The sequence below is a fragment of the Octopus bimaculoides genome, chromosome 1 (genome assembly GCF_046866305.1).
Source record: "Octopus bimaculoides isolate indiv1 chromosome 1, ASM4686630v1, whole genome shotgun sequence".
NCBI classification, from domain to species: Eukaryota; Metazoa; Mollusca; class Cephalopoda; order Octopoda; family Octopodidae; genus Octopus; species Octopus bimaculoides.
This window is the reverse complement of record NC_142928.1, coordinates 136,900,395-136,912,899: the sequence shown is the minus strand read 5'-3', so window position 1 is coordinate 136,912,899 and position 12,505 is coordinate 136,900,395. Positions and strand designations below refer to the sequence as shown.

Sequence of the window (12,505 nt, the reverse complement as noted above, 5' to 3'; positions counted from 1 at the left end):
TGCTTGAAAGAGGAGTTAAAATCCTCCAAAAATACTTGCTCCCACTATATGTAAACATGCACAGAGGATATAGCAAACATATTTCTCTGAAACAGTCCTGGTATTTGTAAAATACATATAGTAAAATACAAATAAGACATTCTGGATTCAATTGATTTCACCTTCTGTATTGAACCAACATGTGTGTTGTTCAAGCTAACAGGTACTTATCATGCCCTGATTTTTTATTATATATTTTGCTTATTTGAATAATGTTTGCTGGCCACTTCATCATCATTTTTACAGATACTGATAACTTATTTGAATTTTATATATATATATATATATATATATATATGTGGAGAATGGAGCAACAAATACAAGAAGAAGCAATTCTGTTGGGCTAGTTAGCCGTTGTTTTATTATGTGGAGGTTATGTAATGAGTCATTGTGGAGGTTGAGGTTATGTAGTGAGTCATTGTGAATGTTATGTAATAGTCATTTACGTACGTTTCAATTTATATATATATATATATATATATATATATATACACATCAAAATCATTATCATCGTTTAACGTCCGCTTTCCATGCTGACATGGGTTGAACGTTTTGACTGAGGACTGGCATGCCAGAAGGCTGTACCAAGCTCCAATCTGATCTGGCAAGGTTTCTACAGCTGGATGCCCTTCCTAATGCCAACCACTCCAAGAGTGTAATGGGTGCTTTTTACGTGCCACCAGTATGAGGGCCAGTCAGGCAGTACCGGCATCAACCATGCTTGAATAGTGCTTTTTACATGACACTGGCACGGGAGCCAGTTAGGCGGCACTGGCATAGGCCATGGTTACAGTTTCATTTGGTTTGCCAGGTCTTCTCAAACACAGCATATCTCCAAAGGTCTCGGTAGCTTATCATTACCTCTGTGAGGCCCAATGTCTGAAGGTTGTGCTTCATCACCTCATCCCATGTCTTCCTGGGTCTACCTCTTCCACAGGTTCCCTCTACTGCAAAGATATATATATATATATATATATATATATATATGAATATATTTGTGTGTTTGTGTCTATGTTTACCCCCCACATCACACCACCCACCACCACAATTGCCTGACAGACAATGTTCATGAATCTAGCAGTTCAGCAAAAGGGACAGACAGCAAATGTACTAGGCTTACAAAGAATAAATCCTGGGGTCAATTTGCCACAGTCAACTGACTGAAACAAGTAAAAGACTAAAAGAGCATGCATGAGAGTGTGTGTGTGTGTGTGTGTGTGTGTGTGTGTGTACGTGTGTGTGTGTGTGTCCACACGTGCACCCATGTGTGTGTAAAGGCATTTGACAGGATACCATAAACAGGAATCTGATCAACTTGGTGTTGGCTTGTAAATCCTGTTAATTAAACAGTCACCAATTTTTTAAAGAAGTTTGTGTGAGAGTTAGATTCCATTAAAATTCAGTCCTCACCCTCACACCCTTCCTATTCATCAAAATCCCACAGGCCATCACAAAGGAATTTAAGATTAGCTGTTCATGGGAACTCCTAAAGCTGATTTAGTTGTCATAGCTGAATCTCTTAGAGAATTAGAGAAGAAATTCCAGGCATGGATGCTAAAGCTAGAATCAAGAGATCATAAGGTAACTTAACAAAGATGGAGATTTTAGTAAGTAGAAAACAAAACAGGCCCTTAGTACCTTCCAGGAAATGGCCTTGCTCAGGATGCAGAAAATGTAAAAGTATAAACTTCTTGTGCTGTACTCAAAGAAATCTATGGACACACAAGGGATGCTGTGGAATCACAGGAAGACTAACAGAGAACATGCACTGGAGCAGTATTTTCTATAAACACTAGAAATGCTAGAAATAGCAATGCTGGATGTTCAAGAACCAAATGATGGACAGATTTTCAATCCTGGGACATCCTGATTCCAAAAAGGCATAATATGTTTATGTAGAACAAATGTAGACTAAGATATAAGGGTCCCAGACAGAGAGAATTTTGCATTTATTATTATAAATATACATATCCGTCAGAGTGTAAGTATCTTGAGAGAAAAGCTGAACATTAGAAGCATCAGTTGTGGTGTGCAAGAGAGACGATTGCGCTGGTATGGACATGTGGTGAGAATGGATGAGGATAGCTGCGTGAAAAAGTGCCACACCCTAACAGTTGAGGGAACCCGTGGAAGAGGTAGGCCCAGGAAGACCTGGGCTGAGGTGGTGAGGCAAGACCTTCGTACATTGGGCCTCACCGAGGCGATGACTACTGACCGAGACCTTTGGAAATGTGCTGTGCGTGAGAAGACCCGGCAAGCCAAGTAAGATCGTTGCCAGTGCCCCTGGACTGGCTCTTGTGCGGGTGGCACATGAGATGCACCATTTTGAGCGTGGCCGTTGCCAGTACCGCCTGACTGGCTCCCGTAGGATTTTCGAGTGAGATCGTTGCCAGTGCCCCTGGACTGGCTTGTGCGGGTGGCACATAAAAGACACCATTTCAAGCGTGGCCGTTTTCGTGCGGGTGACACGTAAAAGCACCCACTACACTCTCTGAGTGGTTGGCGTTAGGAAGGGCATCCAGCTGTAGAAACTCTGCCAAATTAGATTGGAGCCTGGTGTTGCCATCCGGTTTCACCAGTCCTCAGTCAAATCGTCCAACCCATGCTAGCATGGAAAGCGAACGTTAAACGATGATGATGATGATGATGATATATATATATATATATATATATATATATATATATATATATAAAATTATTTTAGACTTGGGCATACACCTGGTTAAAGCAAGTTCACTGTCTGCGGCTCATTTATATATATGTTTTTTCTCTTTTACTTGTTTCAGTCATTAGACTGTGGCCATGCTGGGGCACCACCTTGAAGAATTTTAGTTGAATGAATCAACTCCAGTACTCAACTTTTTAAAGTATCAGTACTTATTGTATCGTGATCTTCACAAGGACATAAACACACTAACACCAGCTGTAAAGTGGCAAAGGGGGATAAACACAGACACAAAGACACACACACATATACGATGGTCTTCTTTCAGTTTCCATCTACTAAGTCCACTCACAAGGCTTTGGTTGACCTAAAGCTATTGTAGAAGACACTTGCCTAATGCGTCACACAATCAGGTCATTAAGAATGAAATGTCCAATTTTGAAGAGGAAGTTTATTTTACTTTTTCTCAATAAAAAGCAATGCAATTAATCAAACTATGCACCTAAATTATCAACACAATTTTGCCATTTTATCAGTAGCTTATTTATGCTAGCAGTGAAGAATTCTGGAGAGCAAGGAGTGATGAAATCACGAAAGGTTGTTTTTGCATCTTCTTCAGATTTTAAGATTTTTCCCTGCAAAACATGACAGTCAGTTGGTGCAAGGTCTGGTGAATATGGTGGATGACAGAGTACTTCCAAGTTCAGTTTCTGTAACTTGAGTAGCAATCTCTGTGCAACATGTGGTTGAGCATTGTCTTGCAAGAGAATTGGCCTATCTCTATTGAGCAATCTTGGTTGTTTAATTGCAAGTTCACTCATTATTTCATCCAATTGGCTGATGTATACAGCCACTGTAATTGACTAACCGAGTCTCATGAAGCTTTTTTTGGCGAATATTCTTTTTTGGATTGTGTTTTGACACTTCATCTCTATCCAACCACCATGCAGAACACTTGCTATTGTTGAAAAGAATCCATTTTTCATCACACATAACAATACGATGCAAAAAATGGTTTGCTTTTATGTCATGACAGTAAAGAACAGCAAGTTTCATTTGATGCTTGTTCAGTTCATGTGGTACTCACTTGTCCAGCTTCTTTACTCTACTAATTTGTTTCAGATGGTCCAATACAGATGGAATCAAAGCATCAAACCTTGCTGCTAACTCACGCGTAGTTTGAGATGTATCTACTTCCAGTTCAGTTTCCAGCTCATCATTATCCACCTTGGTTTCAGGTCTACCACAGGGCTAATTTTCAAGAGTAAAGTCACCGGAACAGAACTTCTCAAACAGTGCACTCATTCACCACATCATCCCCAAACATCTCATTGATGTTTCAAGCTGTCTGGGATGCATTGGTTCCATGACGGAACTCATATTCATAAACAACACGAATTTTTTATCTATCCATGGGTTCACAAAAATTGATTTACAAAAGAAAACTTACAATATAATCAGACACCACGAATTGTATTTCAAAAAGGACAGGTGTTCCATTCTAGATCAGGTAGAACATTGTGAACTTGTGCAAGGCATTCTATTTCATGTAACTCCCGCTGAAAAAGAGTTGTGTCTGCTGCAGAGTAACGCAGACTATTGGTCTATGGCTTTTACAAATGTAATATGCCAATAGTACTTGACAGCTGGACTATACTGGATGATAATGATGATTATATGATGACGATGGTGGGGCTGGTCTGCACGTGCAGACGTGTAAGCAGGCATCCTTCTGTATATATATCTGTCCATTTCGCGTGTCTGCTTTGTCTATCTGTCCGTGCAATTATCCACCTATGCCTATATACATCCATGTGCACATGCACACATGTATACAAGCACATGCCACATGTACATCTATCCATATAATTACATTTATCCATTTGTCTATATCTCTATCTTAGTGTACACAGGCGCATGTATTGAAAGTTAATTAGTGTAGCGCCTTATATTAAATAGAAAGACAGAATGCAATGTTTAATATAAATATATTATGATATGCATATTTTTTTTTAATATCTGTTGATAAGTTATCAAATATTCTAATCGTCCCAAAAAGCCCTTCTCACGGAGTATATTTAAATTATAACTTCACTTTTTTTATTCACAATTAACCATTGAAAATACAAGAAAATACCTTGCAATTTACATTAAACATTAAAATATTAAGCATTATCGTCAACATTTCAGTCACTCTTGATAATTTAATATAACCTGATCGATTTGTATCAAAATCTCGTAAAAAAAAAAAGAAAACTATACACATTGATATATAGGTCATTCTGGTAATATACTTCCTTGATAGCTAGCTTCCTTTAATAGTAAATCACAGCTATATTACAAAGCAACGAAAAAGAAAGAGAAAGGGTCTCTATATAGGCGATCGTGATGCTAGAAATAGCAGTCAGCTCTTCCTCGACTCACGTACACTTTGAGAGGGAAAAAGAACATATCTGTCTGGCCAGGGTTAAACAACAAACTTCTTCGTTACAAGTAAACAGTTGTCAATCGAATGCTGTAGAAATGAACATCAAATTTCACGTGCTGCTGACTTCCTGTAGATTAAAGCCACAGACATGCTCAATAATAACATCCGCTCCTCTATTTACTACGATAGTAAGCATGGCTTGATACTGTTTTCTCTGCTCCTTTAAAAGGCTGAATTATGCTTCTCTGTGCCCGAATTCTCAACCTAAAGCCTATTGGCGGGACTCACATCAGGGCTGTCTTTTTCGTAACACATTCGCAAAAAACCAAAACAGTTAGTGGTTTAGGAGATGTGTGTTTTGTTAAGAGTCCTGAAGACAGGTGTGAGACGACCAACAGAGGACATCTTACGGTAAGCTAGTCAAAAAGTAACGCAGTGTTTACCTGACACCCCATAATCTCAAATTCTTTATTAAATTCTAAACGTTAATTAATGACTAGAAGACAAAAAAATCACATTCCATGTAACGACAGTACTTAAATGATTTATAAATTTAACGTATACAGACAACTTCGCATTCATTATCACCTGATTCATTTTAAAGGTCACACTTAGATTTCTTATTTCTTCGACCTCAACCTCAATTTTTCTTCCACCCCAATCAACTTATCAAATAAAGTTACAAAAAAATTTCTCCAAAATCACATTTCTTTTCTTATCTGGATTCCTGAGACATTTATTTAATTAGCTTCAAATTAATTAATGATATTTTGATTATTATGATTCAAGTTCAGGGAAATTGCTTTTTGTTTTGTTATTTTTTACTTCGATTGCTTAAATTCTTCAGTATAGTAGTTGTAATTAAATCCCGCATTTTTTAGATGGTAGCGAACTTGTTATGTAATGGGGATATTTTGATTACGTAATATTTCTTTTTGAAAGCATATTCAGTGAAATATTTTTTTAATTTCTCTCGTAATCTGCGTGTGACACTTAGATTTCTTGACAGTTATGAAAATGAATATTTTCGCACCAAAAATAAAGGTGTTTCATGCAGAAAGACTTCCGCTTGGTTCATTCAAATTTCATTTCGTCATATATTCTACATTCGATTTGTAACAAACTTATATTATAGTCGTTATAAAGATATTCTTCCTATTTTGGTGAAAATCCTTCAAATATATTTTCTTCGTTTTAAAAAATTCTTATAATATATCAATATCTGGCGGAGGTAAAGAATACATACACCACCCGTTTTCGGCGTAACAAAACCCCTAACTCCTAACCACCCAGTGAACGTATTCTTTACTTTCGCCTCAATATCTTTTAACCAGGGTATATACACACAAGTTATGTGGGTATTTTCAACTTCTGGAAACATTCCTTAGATGTGAACGGTTTGACATGTATGAATTAAATGTTCTCTACTATTCCAGAAAATATCTTCGAACGTATATTTCATAAAAATAGATTTCTTTTTATCGTAAACTTTGTCAATGAAGATGAGTGTAGTCTTCCTTATGACGATTTCCCCTAAAATTGCGCTTCGTTTATAAGTTCTTCCGCACCTACTTTTCTTACGGTTTGTTTGTGTTTTATGAATATTCTAAAAATAACTCTTCAATGATATAGTTACCCGCTAACTTGACACATGGGATAGGTCTTTTCAAACTAGTTTCCTTTATTATTTACGAAGAGGGGCTTGACTTCATGAATTAACTGTACAGTTTCTATTTGTTTAAATAATTCAATGTTCTTTATCATACAACGGAAATAAATTTTAGACCTTGCCAGTCTTAAAAACAATCCATTGATGTTCAATATCCTGAAATAATTTATATCTATTACCTATCCAGATAATGAACAATCCTCTCAACTGCACACAACCTCCCTCCAGCATATATTTTAGGGAGTGGTTCCACGCAAGCATGGCTTAATTTGACCTAGTTGTGTATCTTTTTATCTTTCACTTGTTTCTGTCGTTAAACTGTGGTCATGCTGGGGCACCACCTCGGAGGGTTTTACTCGAACGAATCGACCCAGTACTTGTTTTTTAAGCCTGATGCTTATTCTATTGGGCTCTTGTCATACCGCTAGGTTACGGGGTTGTAAACAAACCAACACCGATTGTCAAGCGGTAGTAGGGGACAAACACATACACACACGTATGCATATATATACGACGGACTTTCAGTTTCCGTCTACCAAATCCCTGGGCTATAGTAGAAGATTCTTGCCCAAGGTGCCACTCAGTGCGACCGAAGCCGGAACCATGTGGCTGCAAGTCAAACTTTTTACCACAGGGCCACACGAATTCCATTTTTCCTTGCTCCCAGCTAATTTCGTCTCAGACCCTCTTGGAAAGATCTCTACGTTGCCTCTTGACTTACTAGAAAGAACAGCTAAATCTTACTCGCTACTAATTTTTTAAAAAGACACACTTTGACTAGTCGAATGTAGCATTAGTCACACCCTACCTGAAAAAAAAAATGATTGATCTTGGGAATGTCGTTTAGGGGTGACCTGGTGCTTTTACTTCAAACTTCACCTTTTCATCGACGTCCATCTCATGCACTAATGAATACATTTCATACAACAGTCTTTTAGGTTCCTGTCACACACATTGAAGATAAAGATCGAAACAGTAATATTAAGAAATTTGACTTGTTGACTTTACAGTGATTTTAAAAATCTTGGAAGTTTATCTTGTCTCTCAGACATCTACAGCATGTTTGTTATTACTCAGCCTCAGCTCTACCATGATCATACAGAGCTATGGCCAGATACTAAGATACTCCAGCAATGCCCCTCACCTTGTATTTGTATAGTTATGTCTTGAGAAGACTCTTTAGTTTTGCTGATAAGATAACTTTTGGTGTTGGTGCCATGAAAAATACACCCAGTACTTAAAATGGTTAATGTTAGGAAGGACATCCAGCTGTAGAAATCATGCAAAAAAAAAAAACTGGGTTGCAAATTGAGTGAGCTATAGCTGCTATTTCTAGCAGGTCAGATGACCTTGGATTTTTTAGTAGTACCCTGCTTGATGATGAGCTGTCTCGTGCAACCCACTTCTTGGAAAAGGTTTCCTATACTTGATGTACATGAACCTTCATTGGCCTTTTTTGTGCATGTGTATGCAGCATTAATCTGGTGATTAATGCCAGAAACACTAAGAGTTAGTGTTATTGCCTCATTCTTAAGATTATTCCTCAGTTTAATGTGACAGAATGAAGATTCTATGGATTAGCTGTTGAGATCAACCTCTGATAGCCCCATTGCAGGGAATGTTTTATCACAGCACAATGAAAGCTTTTATGTTACAAAAATATCAGCAAAGTCACCTTCTTGACCTTTAGGATAATGACACCCTGGATGCAGGCATGGCTGTGAAATTTGCTTCCTTCTCACATGCTTTTGAGTTCAGTCCCACTGTATGGTGCCTTGAGTATGTTCTACTATAGCCCCATGTTAACCAAAGCCTTGTGAATAGATTTAGTTGACAGAAACTGAAAGAAGGTTGTTGCATATGTGTGCATTTATGCTTCTTTGTTTTGACATCACCTGAAAACAACATTGGTCAAGAGGAAATATTGCCTTGCTTGGGTGCAACAGGAAAGGCATCCAGCCATAAAAGATCAGCCGCCTCAAAAAATTCCATCTGATTCATGCAAACATGGAAAAGTGGATGTTAAAATGGTGGTGATGGTGATGATATAGTCAAAGACAGCCTATCTGATAAGAAAAACAATGGGATAGTCATAATAAGAATTCTTTTGATCACAGGTCTGCTGAATCAGGGCTAACTTGGTTTGCTTTAGATAACCAAAGTGAAACTTTGATACTACTCTCATATAAGCAGTTTGTTGTGAAACATTTTAAACAAATATTTGAAGAAGAACAGCTATGCAATAGAATTAGAGGGAAAGTAATGGTTGATTTTAAGCTGTTGGTTTACTACTAATCGAGTTGAAATCTTACTACAACATTTTGTATTGTGCACCTAAGCAAGGTACATAATTCTGTTTACCTGGCTGATGAAAAAAAAAATAGACTCTGCAAATTCCACATCTGTTTTATAGTTCACTGTTCATCATGGAAAGGCTCACACAGTCACACCAAAATAGAGCTTATGTAAATCTTTTATCTCTTGCTTGTTTCAGTCATTGGACTACAGCCATGCTGGAACATTACCTTAAAAGGTTTGGTCAAACACATTGACCCTCATTACATATTTTTAAGTCTGATGTTTATTGTATCAGTCTCTTTTGCCAAACTGCTAAATTACATGAATGTAATCAAACCAAAACAAGTAGTGGGGAACAAAGGTTCACGCAAATACATATAAACATATATATCTACAATAGACTTCCATACAGTTTCCTGCTGTCAAATTCACTCACAAGGTACTGGTCAGCCCAGGGTTTAAGTAGAAGACACTTGCCCAAGATGCCATGCAGTGGGACTGAACCCAAAACTAATTTAGTTGCAAAGTGAACATCTTAACCACCCAACCATTCCTGTGTCTGTGTGTCTGAAGAAGTTTGTTTTGTTGGAAACTTATAAATGGATCATGGAAAAATGTAGAGATTTAGATTCTTTTGTTGTTTCTTGTTATGAGGTTTTTGAGAATTTAGATGTGAAGAATTTACAAGCCATTGCAGGAACCTCTACATTACTTATCAACTGACTAAAAATAATAGTCAAATTTCCTTCAAATTACACCTTACTATCATAAAGGTAGAGTCTTATTGTCATAGGTAGGTAATGCCCAGAAGAGAACAAGCTGGTCTTATATTTGTCTACTCAGTCAGGGATGATCTGGGATCAACTCTTTAGCATTCAGGTTATTCTGTCAAATGTAATGCTTATTTATTCCCATTAATGATGATAATGATTGTTTATTATTAAATTAACATTGTAGGGTAGGTGTGAAAGGTCAGATATGGCCAGTTTTTAACATAAAACGGGTTGAGTATTCAGGCCAGATATCATCATCATCGTCATCATCGTTTAACGTCCGCTTTCCATGCTAGCATGGGTTGGACGATTTGACTGAGGACTGGTGAAACCGGATGGCAACACCAGGCTCCAGTCTGATTTGGCAGAGTTTCTACAGCTGGATGCCCTTCCTAACGCCAACCACTCAGAGAGTGTAGTGGGTGCTTTTACGTGTCACCCGCACGAAAACGGCCACGCTCGAAATGGTGTCTTTTATGTGCCACCCGCACAAGCCAGTCCAGGGGCACTGGCAACGATCTCGCTCGAAAATCCTACAGGAGCCAGTCAGGCGGTACTGGCAACGGCCACGCTCAAAATGGTGCATCTCATGTGCCACCAGTCCAGGGGCACTGGCAACGATCTTACTTGGCTTGCCGGGTCTTCTCACGCACAGCCCATTTCCAAAGGTCTCGGTCCGTAGTCATCGCCTCGGTGAGGCCCAATGTACGAAGGTCTTGCCTCACCACCTCAGCCCAGGTCTTCCTGGGCCTACCTCTTCCACGGGTTCCCTCAACTGTTAGGGTGTGGCACTTTTTCACGCAGCTATCCTCCTCCATTCTCACCACATGTCCATACCAGCGCAATCGTCTCTCTTGCACGCCACAACTGATGCTTCTAATGTTCAGCTTTTCTCTCAAATGGCCTGTTTAAATGCTAAAGAATTATTAACCTCTTACACAAAAGTGAAATTGTTCCCTAGCTCTATAATTAGTTCAAACTCTAATTACTATGATGGCTGTAAATATAATTTATTACTTCATGATCTAGTATCTAGCCCCTTATTCTGAATGAGACAGTAGGTTGCAAATTGAGTGATCTATGGCAGTTATTTCTAGCTGGTCAGATGACCATATAGATGATCCCTCATTGGCTTGTTTGTGCTTGTATGAAGCATTAATCTGGTGTTTAATGCCAGTAACACTAAGTGCTAGTGTTACTGGTTTATACTTGAGATTATTACTTGATTTTAATGAAGATCCTCTAGCTGAGTATTTAAAATGATCACCAGTTATTGAGTTCATAATCTGGTAGCACAATTGCTTGGAATGTTATAGGCACAACACAAGGTAGGAGCTTGTGTGTAGTCGTTCAGCTTGTTAGAAATATCAACAAAGTCACTTCATTGACCTTGTTGTCGTCTCCATTACTATATGCTATAGTTAGGCTACGATCGACAGCATTTCTATCACTTCATCAATATTTTTTTTCTCGTGGACACATGATTGTTCTTGTTTTGTAGCAAACTTCAGCAGATCTCTACCCATAACAAATGTTAAAATTAATACTTCTTTTTTTTTTGTAAATAGATTTAGTGAGTTCAGGATCTTTATTTCTGTTTAGTACACAATATTATACTTCTTGATTTTATTTAATCTATTTGCTTCTTTTATCTGGGTCACTGGATTCACTGAGAACAGACTTGTTCACATTAATTAGCACCTAATTAACAATTTCTCATTCAGACACAAAGCCAGGAATTTTATGGTGGTGGGAGTACAGTCTAATATTTCAGTATTTGGTTAGTAATTATTTTATCAACTCTACAAGGATAGAAAGCAAAGTTGGTTTCAAGATGTAACTAAATTATACAAAGCATTTCCTTCTCTGCTTTATTTTGTTAATTCTGCTACATGCTGCCCCTAACACTTAATTAACTACAGTTTCACGATTCAGTGATTACTGGTATTACACACATACTTTTTTCTAACAGTACATAGTCATCTCAAAAATGTTAGCAGCTTTAAAAATATACAGGTAGCACCATATTACTTATGCTGACCTTGTTGAGAATTGGTCTAGATTGTTTTTCTTCCAAATATAAAGGAAAAGCTAAATAGATCAGATAATATCCCACTCTCTTAAAAGCTTATGTTCAATTCATAATTAGCATGAAATACTGACCATCTCTTCTTGCTTTTAGTATTGGCTTGTGTGTCCCTTCTTCCTAATTGTCTCTTCTTGCCTCCTTCACTATCTCTCTTTTTGATCCTCCATGAGTCAATATTAACCATGTGTCTCTACATGTGTATGCAGGCCTGGGCAAGATTTTTTTGAAGGAGACTGGCAGTTAACTCATGTAAGCAAGTCTCTGCCTCTCCATGCCAAAGGAAAGGCCACTGACTTGGGACAATACCACTTGCTGGTGTTGCTCTCAGAATCCAGAACAGATGTTGCAAGGCATTTCACCTGATTTTCTAAGTTCTGCCAATCAGCTGCCATGAATTCACATTTTTTTTTTTATCTAACCTGAAAGGATGAAAGACATAGTTGAACTCAGAGTACAAAAAGTCAGAACAAATACCATGAGGTATTCTTTTCAGTGCTCTAATGACTGACAATTTGCTGATTTGTCATTCTTTTGGTGTCTTGTG

At 37.9% G+C, this 12,505-nt stretch overlaps 1 protein-coding gene across 1 annotated transcript in view; it reads left to right on the top strand.

The window, feature by feature from the left end:
* The first annotated feature begins 5,299 nt into the window (after positions 1-5,299).
* The window catches only part of LOC106871490 (uncharacterized), a 61,184-nt gene continuing 53,978 nt past the window's right edge, over positions 5,300-12,505 (top strand). Inside the window, exon 1 of the mRNA XM_052971006.2 lies at positions 5,300-5,543. Coding sequence (XP_052826966.1) covers positions 5,370-5,543 — 174 coding nt within the window. The 5' untranslated portion in view covers positions 5,300-5,369. The remainder of the gene's footprint in view (positions 5,544-12,505) is intronic.